Genomic DNA, 15403 nt, shown 5'->3' with positions numbered 1-15403 from the left:
TGAGGCCCGCCCAGTGGGGGTGCCCAGACGGGGTGGACGTCACCCTCCATTTAAGGGAGAATTCTCCCTCGTATCGGGAGCGGGCTGGCAGGACAAGCAGAGGGGGACGCCTTAAAGGGACCTGAGGTCTCTGAGAGTCAGACGGGGGTGCTTTTTCTTCCTTTGAGGGAGCAGAAACAGCAAGAAGGTCTGTTAGAGGACACTATGTGTTTCTCTCATCTCATGGGTGTGAAGTGTGACCTGGGCTCTGTGCTTTGCCCTCAGGGAGCCCACACCAGGATCCTGAGGAGGTGGCATCAGAATGGCTGCCCGGCTGCCTGCCCACCAGGAGAGCACGTCCGCATTGGCCCTGGAGGAGCTGGCCGAGATCGGTAACGCCCCCACCCCCCCTCCACGCCCCCAGCCTGGTCTGGGAGAAGGCAGGCAGGGTGTGCGTTTATTTTTGGCAAGCTCTCTGTTCACATGGCTCAAAACATCTAACCCCACAGAACATGCTCAGCGAGAAGTGTCCCTTCGTGCCTCCCCCGGCCACCAGCCTAGTGATATTTGTCTTTCCATGGTTCCCTGTGCAGATTCAGATCAGGGGCACTCAGAGCCCTGTGAGGTGCGGGTTCCCGTGGGCATTTTACCTCTGCATGCCCAGGGGCACGGGCGATGGGCCAAGCCCTCTGCACCTCCAGGGCATGGAACCGCCTTTCCGTGAAGTCCCTTCTTGGCCTTTTGGCTAAGATCTTGTACACATGTTTGTTTGTTTGTTTGTTTATTACATTTTTGCCTTAGAGCACTGTGCTTGCCAGAGAGAGACAGAGGGAAAGTGAGAAATACCCCCCCCCCCAGGAGGATGACCAGCCCACACTCCCTTCTCCGTCCTTCTCTTGGGATTTCGAGCATGCACACACATGCATGTGTCTTTCAGGCAGCTGGCCTTGGGACTCGAACTGTGGTTGGCGATGTGGAATCCAGCGCCTTAACCACTATGCTACCTGCGAGCGAGAAGGGGCTGCTGCTATCACTTTTGGAGCAGGGATGGGATAGAACTACTTTATCCATCTCGATCCATTTCCCTCAAGTGCAGACTTCTCTGGAGGGTACAAAACAACCAGAGGTGAGCTTGGAAACTCCTGAAGAAAGCAAGCCTGAGAGAGATGGCTCCGTTCCACAGCCGGCATCAGCGGCACAGGCCCCGAGGCAGAAGGCCTGGGTGCTTTCGTGCCGCCGGATTTGCTTCTAAGAACTCCTAATTTTGCCTTCTGGTTTACTCTTGTCTCTTTGGGAGGCGAGCGGTGACAGTGACCATGTCTCACCTGGGTGGATGCGCAGCGTGATGGCAAGGGTGGTTTATCCTTGTGTTTTGTTTTAATTGCTAGAGGGCATGTGTGCTCACCGGAGACAGGCCAGGGAGAGAGCGCCCCTCACGGCTGTGGTTACCCTGCAGTCCTCCATTTCTCCATCTTGTCGAGATCTGGGGCACACACATATACCCGAGGTGCTTTTGAAGCCACTGGGGCCAGGATTTGAACCGTGGCTGGCCATGTGGGAGCCAGCTCCGGTTAACCACCAGCCCATAGAGCCTGCCCTTCTTTTCTTTCTTTTCTCTGTTTGTTATTGTGGTGAAAGACACACGTTAACTTAACTACGGAGCAGCACGCAGCCCAGTGGCAGTCAGTCCACTGTGATGTCGAGTGCAGAGTGTTTTCATTGCCCCAGAGGGAGACCCCAGAGGGAGACCTCAGAGGGAGACCCTAGTGGGAGACCCCAGAGGGAGACCCCAGCGGGAGACCCCAGAGGGAGACCCCAGTGGGAGACCCCAGTGGGAGACCCCAGAGGGAGACCCCAGTGTGAGAGCTCAGAGGGAGACCCCAGAGGGAGACCCCAGTGGGAGACCCCAGAGGGAGGCCTCAGAGAGAGACCCCAGAGGGAGACCCCAGTGGGAGACCCCAGAGGGAGACCTCAGAGGGAGACCCCAGAGGGAGACCCTAGTGGGAGACCCCAGCGGGAGACCTCAGAGGGAGACCCCAGAGGGAGACCCCAGTGGGAGACCCCCAGCAACCACCTGTGCTCTGTCTGGACTCGCCCATCCCGACATTCTGCGTAGTCTCACATGTGTGCCCGTGCCTGGCTTCTTTCTCTGAGCGCTGTATCTCGCCAGGTGTGGTAGCGTGGGCCTGGGCGTCAGTCCTTTCATGGCTGAGTCACCGTCTAGTCCGGTTGTGCCATTTTGCTTAGCCAGTCACCCGCTGGTGGACATTCGTGGTGTACACTGCTGTCCGGCCACGACGCCAGCCCTGGCGCACACCAGGACTTGTCAAGGAAGAACAGAGTCCCTATAGCCTGAGCTCCTCTGTAGCCAGGGGGATCCTGGGAAAGCCCAATCGGAAGATCAGCCTGAGTCACCTCCAGAATTTGCTAGGAAAGCCAGCGCTTCCTCCCGGGAACCCCCTCCGCCCTGTGCCCGGCACTGATTCGGCCAGTGGACTGACCATGGCCGTGTCCGTCTCCTGGGGCTGCTGTAACAAGTGGCCACAAAGAGAGGCTTAAAATAACAGGAAATGGGCCAACAGGTGGCATGAAGTTTAAGGTGGCTGGATCTCACATGGCCGACTGTGTGGTTCAAGTCCCAGACCTGGCAGTTTGAAAAACACAGGCACATATGCCCAAAATCCAGAGAGGAATGGGTAAGGAACTGTGGCATGGCTATCCCCACAAGGGGTGATTTTTCACTTTCCTCTTCTTTTCTCTCTCTCTCTGTCTCTATCTCTTACAAGTGCACACACCCTAGAGCAAAAATGAAATAACAGGAAGTTCCTGTTCCTTTCTCCCAATCTGGAGGCCTGAGTCTAAATCAAGGTGTGAGTCTGGCCATGCTTCCCTGAAGTCTGTGGGGGATCCCGCCCACCTCCTCGCACTCCCAGTGGCCCAGGTGTTTGTCACTCCACCCTCACATAGCCTTCCCCTGTGTCTCATCACTTCGGGGCCCGCTGTCAGCCAGTGTGGCCTCACCTCAACTAACTATGTCTCTGAGACCCTCTCCAGGGAAGGCCACGTCCTGAGGTCCTGGGAGGTGTGAGTTTTGGAGGGACCCTGTTCAGCCCTCTAACCGATAGACAGTTCCCAAGCAGTTGAAGACCTTGGAAACATGAGCAATACATGATTTAGTGTCCGCTGAGTAGGGGTGTCTGGGACATGGCATTTTCTCAGATGCTTGAAGCTCCCCTCTGGTCCCACCGGAAAGCAGTCCTCTGAGCACTGGCTTGGTCTGGGTGGGCCATCGTCCCTGTCTGAAATGAAACTGGAGGCCGGCCCTTTCTTCCTACCTCACACCCCAGAGACCCCGTTTCTGCCCTCGTTCTGACCACCCTGGGCTTTCGGCAGCACCTGCCTCTGTCAGCACCTCTCAAGGAGGACCAGGGTCAGAACTGGGAGCTGTGTCTCACGAGGAAGTCCACAGCCGACTCCCAGTGAGCAGCGTGAGCTGGGCAGCCCATCTCCCACCTGAGCCTTCATTTCCACTCCCAGCAATGGGGACTCACTCTAGCACTCGGGTCTTTCTTCTCCCTTCTCCGAGCTGCACCCTGGGTGGATACATAGTGGGTGCCCAGCTGTGGTAGAGCACATAGTGGGTACTCAGTCGAGGTAGGGCATGTAGTGCAAGCTCAGCCAAGGTGGGTGCTCAACTGAGGTAGGGCATGTAGTGGGTGCTCAGCTGAGGAGCACATAGTGGGTGCTCAACTGTGGTGCGGCACGTAGTGGGTGCTCAGCTGTGATGAGTGCTTAACCAAAGTAGGATACATAGTGCGTGCTCAACTGAGGAGAGCACATAGTGGGTGCTAAGCTGAGGAGAGCAAGTAGTGGGTGCTCAGCTGAGGAGAGCACGTAGTGGGTGCTCAGCTGAGGAGAGCACGTAGTGGGTGCTCAGCTGAGGTGGGGCATGTGGTGGGTACTCAGCTAACATGGGGTACGTGGTGGATATTCAGCTAAGGTGAGGCACATAGTGCACCTCCGAGGTGGGTGTGTAGTGGGTGCTTAGCTGAAGTGGGGCATGTAGTGGGTACTCAGCGGAGATGGAGCCCATAGTGAGTGCACCTCTGAGGTGGGCATCTGAGATGTAGTGGGTGCTCGGCTGAGATGGGTGCTTAGCTGAGGTGGGGCACGTAGTAGGTGCTCGACTGAAGTCGGGCACATAGTGAGTACACATCTGAGGTGGGTGTGTAGTGGGTGCTTAGCTGAGGTGGGGCACGTAGTGGGTGCTCAGCCGAGGTGGGGCACATAGTGGGTGCTCAGCTGAGGTGGGACACGTAGTGGGTGCTCAGCCGAGGTGGGGCATGTAGTGGGTGCTTGGCTGAGGTGGGGCATGTAGTGAGTACACATCTGAGGTGGGTATGTAGTGGGTGCACAGCTGAGGGGTGCATAGGGAGTGCCCACTGGGTGCTCCATTGAGGTGGGCACTTAGTAAGTACTCAGCTGAAGCAGGGTGTGGAGTGGATACTCAACCATGGTCTGGTGTATAGTGGGTGCACTGCTAAGGTGGGCGCATAGTGGGTGTGCAGCACAGGTAGAGTGACTGTTTCATGAAAGGACTCGAGGAGACTCCCTGGTTCCCCTCCTTACCTGAGAGCACTCCCAGCTCCTCTGACCCTCCTCGTCTGTCCCAGAGCTGCAGAGAGACGAGGAAGAGGCAGCAGCACTGGGCAGAGTGAAAAGACCCTCGGTGGTGCACGTGACCGGCCAGGACCCTGCACTGACCACGAGTCACCCGTTCTATGACGTGGCCAGACACGGCATCCTGCAGGTGGCAGGTAGGTCCCGGGACCTGGGCTGCACCTGCCTTGCCTGGGCCCCATGGGTGGGGGTGGGCTCCTCGGGGCTGCCTCACTCCGCTCACTCCAGCCGGGCTGTGGCTGGTACAGGAGTGCCTGCCAGCATCGGAGACAGGTGACACATCATCACAGACGCCCCGGGGAAGGCCCCTGCCACTCTCAGAAGAGCAGAGGCCAAAATGAAGTGACTCCCTTGCTAGTTAAGGTCACTGTTAGGTTAGATCTCCCCCAAAGCAACAGACATCGGCAGAACTTGGAAGTAACCCCACACCCAGCTGCTGGCCGAGGTCAATATAGTGCTTTGATTTAATAGAGGTCTGATGACAAGCGTGGGCCTCTCCCATGGGCCGTGGCTCTGAGGCTGCCCTCCGGTCCCTGCCGAGCTCCCCAGTGAGGTCTGAGGACAAGCGTGGGCCTCTCCCGTGGGCCGTGGCTCTGAGGCTGCCCTCCGGTCCCTGCCGAGCTCCCCAACACTAACTCTCACCTCCAAGGAGACTGCGATTGTGTCGGGTGATGGATGTAAGGGGCACCGTTCTCAAACGCTGAAGACCTCCGAAACATGAATAATAATCGTTTTTAAGGTTTTTGTCATAGGGCATGTGCACTCTCTGGAGGGCAGAGAAGCAGAGAGACAGTGAGAGGGAAAGTAAGAGCTCACCCCTCAGAGGAGGTGCCCACACTGCGATCCCTTCTCCTCCTGGGATTTGGGGCACATATATGCATGTCCTTAATAAGCTCCGGAGTGTTAATGGGTTCGGAAACCAGGTTTGCGCCCAGCGGATGCTCAGTTGAGGTGGGCACACAGTAAGTCCTCGGCTGAGGCGGGGTGAGGAGTAGATACGCAGCCATGGTGGTGTGCGGGGCACGCTGCTCAGGCAGGCGCGGTGGGCGTGCGGGGCGCGCTGCTCAGGAGGGCGCACGGTGGGCGTGCGGGGCACGCTGCTCAGGAGGGCGCACAGCGCTTTTCTGCGTGCTCTCCAGGCACGTGCTCACGCCCTAGAAAAGAGCGCGTACCGCCTGGTCGGTGGCCGTTCTCTGTATTTCGGTTAGGTTCAGCTGGTTATAATTTAGCTGTTGTTCGGATTACCTACATCCCATGAATATTTTTGTCTGCCTCTGCGTCACTGACTGAGGGAAGTTCCAGGAGCCCGCTCTGGACTCTACACACTTCTCCTTCTGCCCTGTTCCACGTCGGTGCCCTACCCACCTCCCTCCGTGTCCGTGCCCTGCCCGTGTCCCTCCGTGTCCGTGCCCTGCCCGTGTCCCTCCGTGTCTGTGCCCTGCCCGTCTCCCTCCATGCCGTTGCCCTGCCCGTGTCCCTCCATGTCAGTGCCCTGCTGAGTGAGCAGCTGGACTCTCTCAAGGACGGGGGAGCACTGACGGTGGCCCACAGCGGCACCCCAGACTCTGAGCCTGGGAAGCATGCAGGTTGAGCAGGTGCCTGGTGTCCGACTGGGGTCTCACCCCTGCCCTGTGCAGCACCACGGGGTGCCAGGTGGCTGGGGACGATCTCCTGGGGCTGCTGTGACAAAGACCCCAAGCCAGTAGCCGTGGAGCGACACTCACAGCTCTGGAGGCCACGGCCTTTCCGGGGTTGGCAGGAGGCCTGAGGGAGCAGCCCCCAGGTCCTCTCCAGCTGCCGGGGTGCCAGGTCCCCGGTGTTCCTGGGCGTGTGGCAGCACCACGGGGTGCCAGGTGGCTGGGGACGATCTCCTGGGGCTGCTGTGACAAAGACCCCAAGCCAGTAGCCGTGGAGCGACACTCACAGCTCTGGAGGCCACGGCCTTTCCGGGGTTGGCAGGAGGCCTGAGGGAGCAGCCCCCAGGTCCTCTCCAGCTGCCGGGGTGCCAGGTCCCCGGTGTTCCTGGGCGTGTGGCTGCACCACTGGCTCGCCCCCCGCGGTCACACGGCCATCCTCCCTCGCGTGTCTGTCTCTGGTCCCTCTTCTGACTCATGTACGGACGTCAGCCTTAGACCCAGAATGGCTCTCCCTGGTCTTCAGCTGACCAGACCTCCAGTGACCCTGTTTTCCAGGAAGGCCGCATTCTGAGGTTGCAGGTGACACACATGAGGCCAGGGGCAGGGGACCCTGCTCAGCCCATCCCCGAGTCCGAGGCAGCTGAGCCGGCCACACCCAGCCCCAGCCAGCACCCCTGCTGTCCAGCCCAGCTGCCTCCCTCCACTGCCTGTGGAACGCCCAAAATGTGGCTCGGGCCCTGAGGGGCTGACTTTTTTTTTAAAAGAATTATTTTATTAAATTGTATTTATGTACTTATTTATTTTTAATTTGACCAGAGATGAACAGCGTGAGAGAGAGAGAAAGTGAGAAAGCAGGACTCGAACTGTGGTCGGCCATGTGGGAGTCCAGCACTCTCAACCACCACGCCACCTGCCGGCCCCGAGGTCCTGACTTTTTAATGTCTCATTTGAGCTTACTGACACGTAAGTGCCACGTGTGGCGAGTGGCACCATCCTGGAGAGCACGCATGTGGGCCTTGCCACTTCTGTGAGGAAGAGGAGGGAAGTAGGAAGTGCAGAGGGTGGGCGGAGGCTCCAGACCCTGCCCCAACTTCCAGACGGCGCCCGATGTGCTGGGGACCCTCTCAGGCCCAGGGCAGGGAGGGGACGAGATCTGAGACATGGGGGCTCCTGGCCGGTCCTCTGGTCATGAGGTGAGAGGATTCCAGCAGAGAGGGGCCTCAGCACCTGCCCTTCCTCCAGAAAGAGGAGTGCCTGGCCCGGTGTCAGGGCTTGAGGGAAACACGATTGGACCCGTCCCGGCCCTTGGCTGTCCTGTGGAGTCGGCACAGGGTGGCCTGGGTGCTGATGGAGGGCAAGACTGAGCCCTGGGGCGGCTGGGACCCCTGGGCCCTGGCAAGGTCAGGTCTGAGAGCCACTGTGATGAGGCCGCCCGTGGCCAGGTCGTCCTGGGGGACATTCGGGGTGTGCTTTAATTTCGTGGGAGGAGGCAGAGGCCAGACTGGCCAGACACTCGCTCTAAAGCCAGGCAGACACTGACCTAGAAGTCGGGCGTGCTAGGGTTAAACCCTAGGTGCCGTCAGCCAGCGCGCGGCCTTGCACTGGTGACTTAACCCCAGAGACTATTTCCAGAAGCAATCTGGACAGCAGCATCAGGGGCGTGAGCGCCAGCCACCTGCGCCTCCTCGCTCAGGCTGGGCCAGTGGAAGAGGCTCCTTTTTTTGATTTGTCAGAAGAGCATGCTCCACCTCCAGAGAAAAAGAAGAGGAGAGGAGGAAGCACTCACAGTGGGCACGGGCATGGCCCACCCTCCATTTCTACCCGTCCCCACCCTCCATTTCTACCTCGTCAGGATTTGGGGCACACCTGTGTGTGTGCCCAGATTATTTTTCAAGCCTCTGGGGCCAGGACTCAAACCTGTCAGCCTTGCAGGATCCAGCCTCCCCTAACCACTAGGCCACAGCTGTTTTTAAGTGCCTGGGTATCTCCCAAAAGAAGGTGGCACAGAGTCTGATGTGGGGTCTGCTCCGCAGGGGTCGACCTCTTTGGAAGACGCGTCGTCACGTTCAGCTCCTGCAGGCTGCCCCCCTCCCACCAGCTCAACCACCAGCGGCTCTTGGAGTAAGTTTTCTGATCTTCTGAGTCTCTCCCTTCTCCAGGGGCAGCCCTCTACCCCTCCCCCTGCAGCTGCCCCCTCTGGGCTGAGCCTTCCTGAGGAGCCCCCTGGGCTGTGCACCCTCGTGGGTCCCCTGAGCCAGCTCTGGGTGCTCCCAGGTACCTGGGCCCCAGGCTGTCGCCAGCTCCATGGGTGCAGTGGGGAGCTGAGAGGCAGGCTGTCTCCTTTCTGCCCTTGGCTGGGTGTGACTGCCTCTTGCCTCTCATTGGGGACAATCCCATCCTTTTGAGACGTCACAGGGCCTCCTTCCAGGAGAGCCCCTGCAGTTGTAGCTGGTCCCCGAGGCAGCCACAGCAGAGCCCACGACCCGGACACTTAGAGCAGTAAACACAGGCTCGCCACGACTTCAGGGGTCTGCAGTTCCAGTCCAGGCCCCTCCTGGCTCTTGGGGAGCGCCCACTGCCTCTTCTGGCTCCTGTGGCTCCAGGGGTTCCCCTGTGTGGCCATCCCTCTCCCACCTCTGCCCACTCTTCTCATGGCCTTGTCCCTGTGCCTATCTCTTTTCTCACAGGGACACCAGCCAGTAGACGTAGGGCCACTGTCACCCTATATGGGCTCATCCCAGCTACTAATACAGTGAGGACCTGGCCAGCACAGTCCTGTTCTGAGGCCTGCATGCAGGTTGAGGGGCACTACTTCAGCCCGGGACAGGAGCCACAGGCCTGCCACCCCCATCCATCCTGGCTCTCCGAGCGTTTGTTGGCACCTGGTGTGTGAGACAAGGACAGAGTGGCTGTGTCCCTCTGTGAACTGAGGCACCATCCCCATGGTTCAGAGCAGGGAGTCCAACCAGAGACGGAGCCTGAGACAGAAGTGGCAGGATGCGGCAGTGGCCAAGGAGTGGGCACACGCATCCATGCACGTCCTGCCTGCCCAGTATCACCCGGGCGACACCTTGACGAGGAAGCTGATGGCCACCTGCAGCCTGCTCTTGGTGTTCACAGGGCACGGGGGGACCGAGATGTCAGGTCCTGAGGAGCCTTTCCCAGGTCCTCCGAGTAGATGCTCCCTGTCAGATCACTCATTCAGGGCAGGGGACAGCCCGTGAGTTGTGGGCCGGCTCTCACCGAGGGCACCCTGCCGGCCACGAGCCAGCCCCAGGTCTGTTGCTTTTGTCAAGAAGAGGTACTCAGGCAGAAGGCAGGCTGGTGGTGGCCAAGGGCTTCGGCAGGGGTGGGGTGGTCGGGGTGGGGGTGTGACTGCTTAACAGGTGACTCAGCGCAGTTGGGAAAAGCACATCTGACAACAACCAGCCATTCCCTGGGCTTTCAGGCGCCCCTCCAAGATACCGTCCTTTCCACGGGGCAGCAGGAGTGCGGCCCCGTGAACAGCTGTACGGGTGGCTCACTGCACGAGGGCTCCCAGACAAGGGGCTGCCACCCACCTGGCGCTCATCTGCCCTCGCGCTGGGCCCTCGGGCTTGGCCTTCCTGGCAGCCTCCATGAAAACAGGAACACCACGTACCTCGTCCTCCCCTTCCCTTCCCAAACGAGGGCTTTCCCGTGGCCAGACCGTTTCGATGGGTGAGGAAACGAGCCCACGTCTTTGAAGCCCACCAGGAATCTCATCAAAGACACCCTGAGATGCCCTCAGACACCCAGAGGAGCTAGGTGCAGGGCGGCGTGGCATCGGGCCAGGGGGGGTGCCTGCACCTGCCGGGAAGCCTCGGGTAGATACGCAGCCGCACAAAGACACGGCCCCATGTTCCCTTTCTTTCTTTTTTCTTTCTTTAAAATTTTTGCTGTAGGGTACATGTGCTTACCAGATAGAGATAAAAAGTGGGACATCACCCTCCTAGGGGAGATGGCCATGCCACAATCGCTCCTCCATTCCGTGAACAGCTGTACGGGTGGCTCACTGCACGAGGGCTCCCAGACAAGGGGCTGCCACCCACCTGGCGCTCATCTGCCCTCGCGCTGGGCCCTCGGGCTTGGCCTTCCTGGCAGCCTCCATGAAAACAGGAACACCACGTACCTCGTCCTCCCCTTCCCTTCCCAAACGAGGGCTTTCCCGTGGCCAGACCGTTTCGATGGGTGAGGAAACGAGCCCACGTCTTTGAAGCCCACCAGGAATCTCATCAAAGACACCCTGAGATGCCCTCAGACACCCAGAGGAGCTAGGTGCAGGGCGGCGTGGCATCGGGCCAGGGGGGGTGCCTGCACCTGCCGGGAAGCCTCGGGTAGATACGCAGCCGCACAAAGACACGGCCCCATGTTCCCTTTCTTTCTTTTTTCTTTCTTTAAAATTTTTGCTGTAGGGTACATGTGCTTACCAGATAGAGATAAAAAGTGGGACATCACCCTCCTAGGGGAGATGGCCATGCCACAATCGCTCCTCCATTCTCCTCTTGGGATTTTGGGCACACACGCAGAAATGCCTACTGTGAGTTTCAAGCTACCGGGTGTGGGACTCGAACCTTGCAGTGCATGTCAGATCCAGCTGCTTTAACCACTTGCCACTTGGCTGGCCCCAATGCCCCCTTTTTCAAAGAGAGCCAGTAGAGAGTACAGAGTGGCCGTCTTTACCCATGGCCGGGAGCTCTCCATGTCCCACCAGGGGCTCTTGGATCTGGGTCCTGTCTGTGAGGTCACCTTGACAGAAGGGGGGTCTCCATGTGGCCCCTCTGGGCCTCGCTTGGCCTAGTGCTGTCCCCTCCAGGGTGACCACAGCTTCTGTCACAGGGTTTCGGTCATAAGAGGACGACTTTCTGACCGAGCCTGGGTCTCGCCGCAGGTACCTGAAGTTCACTCTGGACCAGTGCATGGAGGACGGCTACGGCTACACCCTCGTCTACTTCCACCACGGGCTCACCAGCCCCAACAAGCCAGCCGTGAGCTGGCTCCAGAGCGCGTACAAGGAGTTTGACAGGAAGTGCGTGCGCGAGCCTTTGGGGATGTGGCGGACACGCGACACTGTGGGCTGGGTGTGCAGGAGGTGCCACTGGGGACCCGAGGGGTCACCGGCTATGCAGTGGGGGAGGGGCCCTGGCGAGTGAGCAGGTGCTGGAGGGGTCTTTCCCCTTCGGAGCCAGGGCCTCTGTCAGCGCCCCCTCTAGAGCAGGGCCAGCCCTCTGTGCGTGAAGGGCCAGACCTTCGGGTACAGCTTTATTATAGATGCCAACATGTCGCTTTCCTGCCATGTTCCCTGTCGTGAAATATGTCCATTTCATTTTTCCAGCCATTTAGTAGCATAGAAGTCCCTCGTAGGCCACAGGCCGTACAGAACAGGCCGCGGCGGGCCGGATTTGGCCGTCACGCCCCACTGTCCTCCCAGCGCACCGTGGGCAAAGCAGGAGCACAGGACCACTCCTCCTGAGTCCCCTGCTGGTGGCTGAAAGGGCACCCGGGCCCTGGTGCTGGGGAGGTGGGCAGCCCGTCCACAGACAAGAACACGGAGGTCCCAGGAGCAAATAAGTTGCCCAAGGTCACTGGGCTGGTGTGCGGCAGGACGGGACCTCACCCCAGGCCTGCCTCCTCTCCCACCCCAGCTCCTCACCTCTTGGCAAGGCCCAGAGGCAGCAGGTCTTGTCCTGAGCCATGTCTGTACCGCCATGTGTCCATGGCACTTGCAGCCAAGGCGCCTGATTCCTCCGGACCTGCCGCCTCCAAGCCCTCTCGAAGCTGGGTGAGGACCCTTCCTCACAGACAGATGTGTAGGGATGGCTGTGGAGGCTCAGTCCCGAAGCGGGTCTTCCGTTAGCGGGAAGCCACCGGACTCCTGACAGCCCACGCACAAGAGCCATGGTCGGTGCCTAGTCTGGCCGGGGAGCTGGAGTCCATGTTCCCAGTGGTGACTGTGAACAGCGAGGACAAGCAGAGCCTTTGTCACCTGCTGAGCACAGACCCAGCCTGCCCGGCTTGGCCGTGTTGTCGGCACTCGGGGCGCCCCCACGGGAGGGCCTCGGTGAGCGAAGATGTCCAGAAGGAGGGCCTGAGGTGGTGACTTCCCGGTCAGTTGTCACTTAACCTGGGCCAGAGGGGACTAGCAGGGCCCCAGATTCAAGTAGGTGACATTACGCAGCGGTCTGGCCTCGCTGCCCCATGGGAGGTTCCCCGCGTCCCCTGTTCTCTGTGCGTTGGCTCCCCTCCAGACTGCTCTGCAGGTCTCCCCTCTCGAGGGCGAGCTAGTTCACACACAGGGACTCCCGACCCCCCGGGTGCCCGGCCCGAGCTCCTGCTGCGGGTGACAGCAGAGCCACTGCCCTCTCAGGAGGACTTGGTGGCAGGTGCTTGGGCTCCTGACAACCTGAAAGTCACGGTGCCCTCCCCGCTCCTGCATCCAGAGCCTTTTACAAAATCATTTGTTTCCCTGGGGAGATGCTAGATACCCTGGCCCTCGCTGAAATGTCACACGTGCGTTTCAGCCTCCATGGGCGTTTCTGGCTTAATTATGGCGCGGCTGCCAGCAGCACTTTGCAGTCTCAGCCGGTGTGTCTCCCTCGGAGTGGCCTCCTCGCCTCCTCGCCTGTTAGTAACGTGGACACGGCACCCTACTTTACCCCGAGCCTCTACTCCATCGCTCTCCCTGGCACTGCTCACTGCTCCGAGCGTGCTCGAGTGGCTGCCCCTTTCGGCTGGCTCCCGGGCCCTGTGGAGGTGCCCGTCCCTCCCGAGCGCTTCCTCCTCTCGCACAGAGAGCCGTGCCAGCTCCCCTGCTGTCTGTCGCTCCCACCCCAGCTCAGGACTCCCTGGGGCCCTCGTCCCCCTGGGGAGAACACCGCTCAGAGACCACGATCTTGGCACAGTGTGCTCATTGCCCTGGGGTGTCATGGCCCCCAGGTGCGCTCAGTGGACTGACTCAGGGTATGTGTGTACACATGCACATGCACACATGCACCCGCTCTCACACACGTGCACTCATCAACGTCAGGGTTTCTGTTCCCATGTGCGGATGTGCACAGGGACTCACTGGTTCACGCTGAGACCTACTCCGTCCCCAACACAGGCCCTTCTCCCCACACCCGCCCTGCAGCTGTGACTCTTCTCCACAGCGTGGTCGCCCAGCCTGGCCTCCACTCCCGGCTCCACCCTGTACCCACACCCCTCCTGGCACAAGACAGGCCCTGTAAACACATGGCGTTGAGGTGGGCTGGGGTCTGGACGTCCTCGGTTTGAGCCCCTTCCATGGGCCGTGTTGGAACGGAACATTCTGGGAGAGGCTGAAGCAACCTGTGCAGTTTCTCAGGTTAGGTGTGCTCCGAGCTGGCGGCCTGAATGCTCTCCCGCCCCCTCCAGGTACAGGAAGAACCTGAAGGCCCTGTACGTGGTGCACCCCACCAGCTTCGTCAAAGTCCTGTGGACCATCTTCAAGCCCCTCATCAGGTACGTGTCGCCCAGTGAGGCCCTCGCTGTGGTTGGGGGGCTCGTTCTTCTGAGGCAGCGGTGCCCACCCAGGCAAGGTGGTGGTCCTGTCGGCAGGGTGCCGGGCGTCTGTGCTGGGTCACGGCCTGGCCCGGGCTGCGTGCTCCGATGTGCTGTCACAGACAGACACAGTCTGTGACACCTGAGAGCTTTTCCCCTGGCTTCTTAAATCCCCTGTGGTCTGAGCACCCACATTCTGCGACTGTGTTGGGGTCCCCAGGAGCAGCATGGGTGCAGGGTTTGCTGGAAGGACTGGCAGGATGGAGAGCCGTTGCCTCGGCGTCCTACCTGTCCCAGAGAGAGGGCCCAGGGCAGAGCCGGTCGAGGCGCAGGCCCAGGGTAGAGCCGGCAAAGGTACAGGCCCAGGGCAGAGCCGGCCGAGGCATGGGCCCAGGGCAGAGCTGGCAGAGGCGTGGGCCCAGGGCAGAGCCGGCAAAGGTTCAGGCCCAGGGCGGAGCCGGCTGAGGTGCAGGCTCAGGGCGGAGCCAGGACACCCAGGCGTGAGCTCCGGCTTCTCCAGTGTGTCCAACATCGTGCCACACCTCTCGCGCAGTGTGTGCCGCAGGCCAGTGTTGCGACCAGCGGGAAGCTCTGCAGGGCCTGGCGATCCAGGCTTCGTGGGGGTCAGCCATATGGGCGTGGAGCACCTGCTGGCCACCCTCGGTGACCCAGCACCCCCATCAGGCTGATGGGTGCAGCCATAGGCCCTGCCCTCCGCAAGCTGTTGGTGTGAACAGTGAGGTGCACCCTGCCTGGGGTGCAAAGACAGGGTCACGGGGCAGGGGGTCTCAAGGGATGGAGGTCCTCAAAGAGCAGACAGGGCTGGACCTTCCTCTGGGACATGCAGGGTCCCCACAAGCCCACTGCACAGCCACCCTGACGAGTGGCCTCAAGACCAAGCCACTGCCTGGAAGACTGGCCCCTTCAGGCCCCTTCTTCCTCCCAGCTTAGACTCGTTCCCACTGGACGTTCCCTGCCTCAGTGTCAGGACGCGGGGGCTCAAGGGATGGTGAGCGTGCTGCAGGCTGCTGGGCCACGCAGGCTCCTCTTGCCACACGCCGGGCAGGACCGCATGCCTGGTGAGCAGGGAGACCCCTCAGACAGGCTCCTGCACAGCAGCTCAGGCCTCGCTCCGTGCGAGCAGCAAGCCTGGGGGCGCTCGTGGCCTGGGGGTGCTCGTGGTCAGGTGCTGTCAGTCTAGGGGTGTGCGAGGGAGGCCAGGAAGCTCCGGCGAGGTGTTGCATCATGAGAGGGGCCAGGAGAGCGTGTCCTGGTGGCCGGGAGGACTCTTCCCCCGGGAGGAGCACGTGAGGGCGGCAAGGGCATGCCCAAGGGATGCCGGGGGTCTCACAGCCCTCGCTGCCTCCTCCCCAGCTGCCCCTGACCTCCCACCACCTGTCGAAACCCACCTGTGGTGGCCTTCTGGGGACCCACGATGCTGCCCACCCACGGTTGTCATGGGAGGTGGGTGTGATGTCCCGTGTGCGGGGAGGGACCTGGACGGAGCTGGCTGCCAGCCGGCCTGTGGGGAGCCCAGCCCGCCTGACCTGCACCCATCTTGCCGCAGGCGC

General features: G+C 60.7%; 1 protein-coding gene across 1 annotated transcript in view; it reads left to right on the top strand.

Moving 5' to 3' along the window:
* Window positions 1–267: 267 nt before the first annotated feature.
* Window positions 268–15403, top strand: part of ARHGAP8 (Rho GTPase activating protein 8) — a 45731-nt gene continuing 30595 nt past the window's right edge. The window contains 5 exon segments of the mRNA XM_027766755.1: window positions 268–371; window positions 4653–4796; window positions 8330–8417; window positions 11206–11343; window positions 13707–13793. Of these exon segments, the coding sequence (XP_027622556.1) occupies window positions 302–371; window positions 4653–4796; window positions 8330–8417; window positions 11206–11343; window positions 13707–13793 (527 nt within the window). The 5' untranslated portion in view covers window positions 268–301.

This window comes from Tupaia chinensis, unplaced genomic scaffold (genome assembly GCF_000334495.1).
Source record: "Tupaia chinensis unplaced genomic scaffold, TupChi_1.0 Scaffold143651_1, whole genome shotgun sequence".
NCBI lineage: Eukaryota > Metazoa > Chordata > Mammalia > Scandentia > Tupaiidae > Tupaia > Tupaia belangeri.
This window is presented reverse-complemented; position numbering and strand designations above follow the sequence as displayed.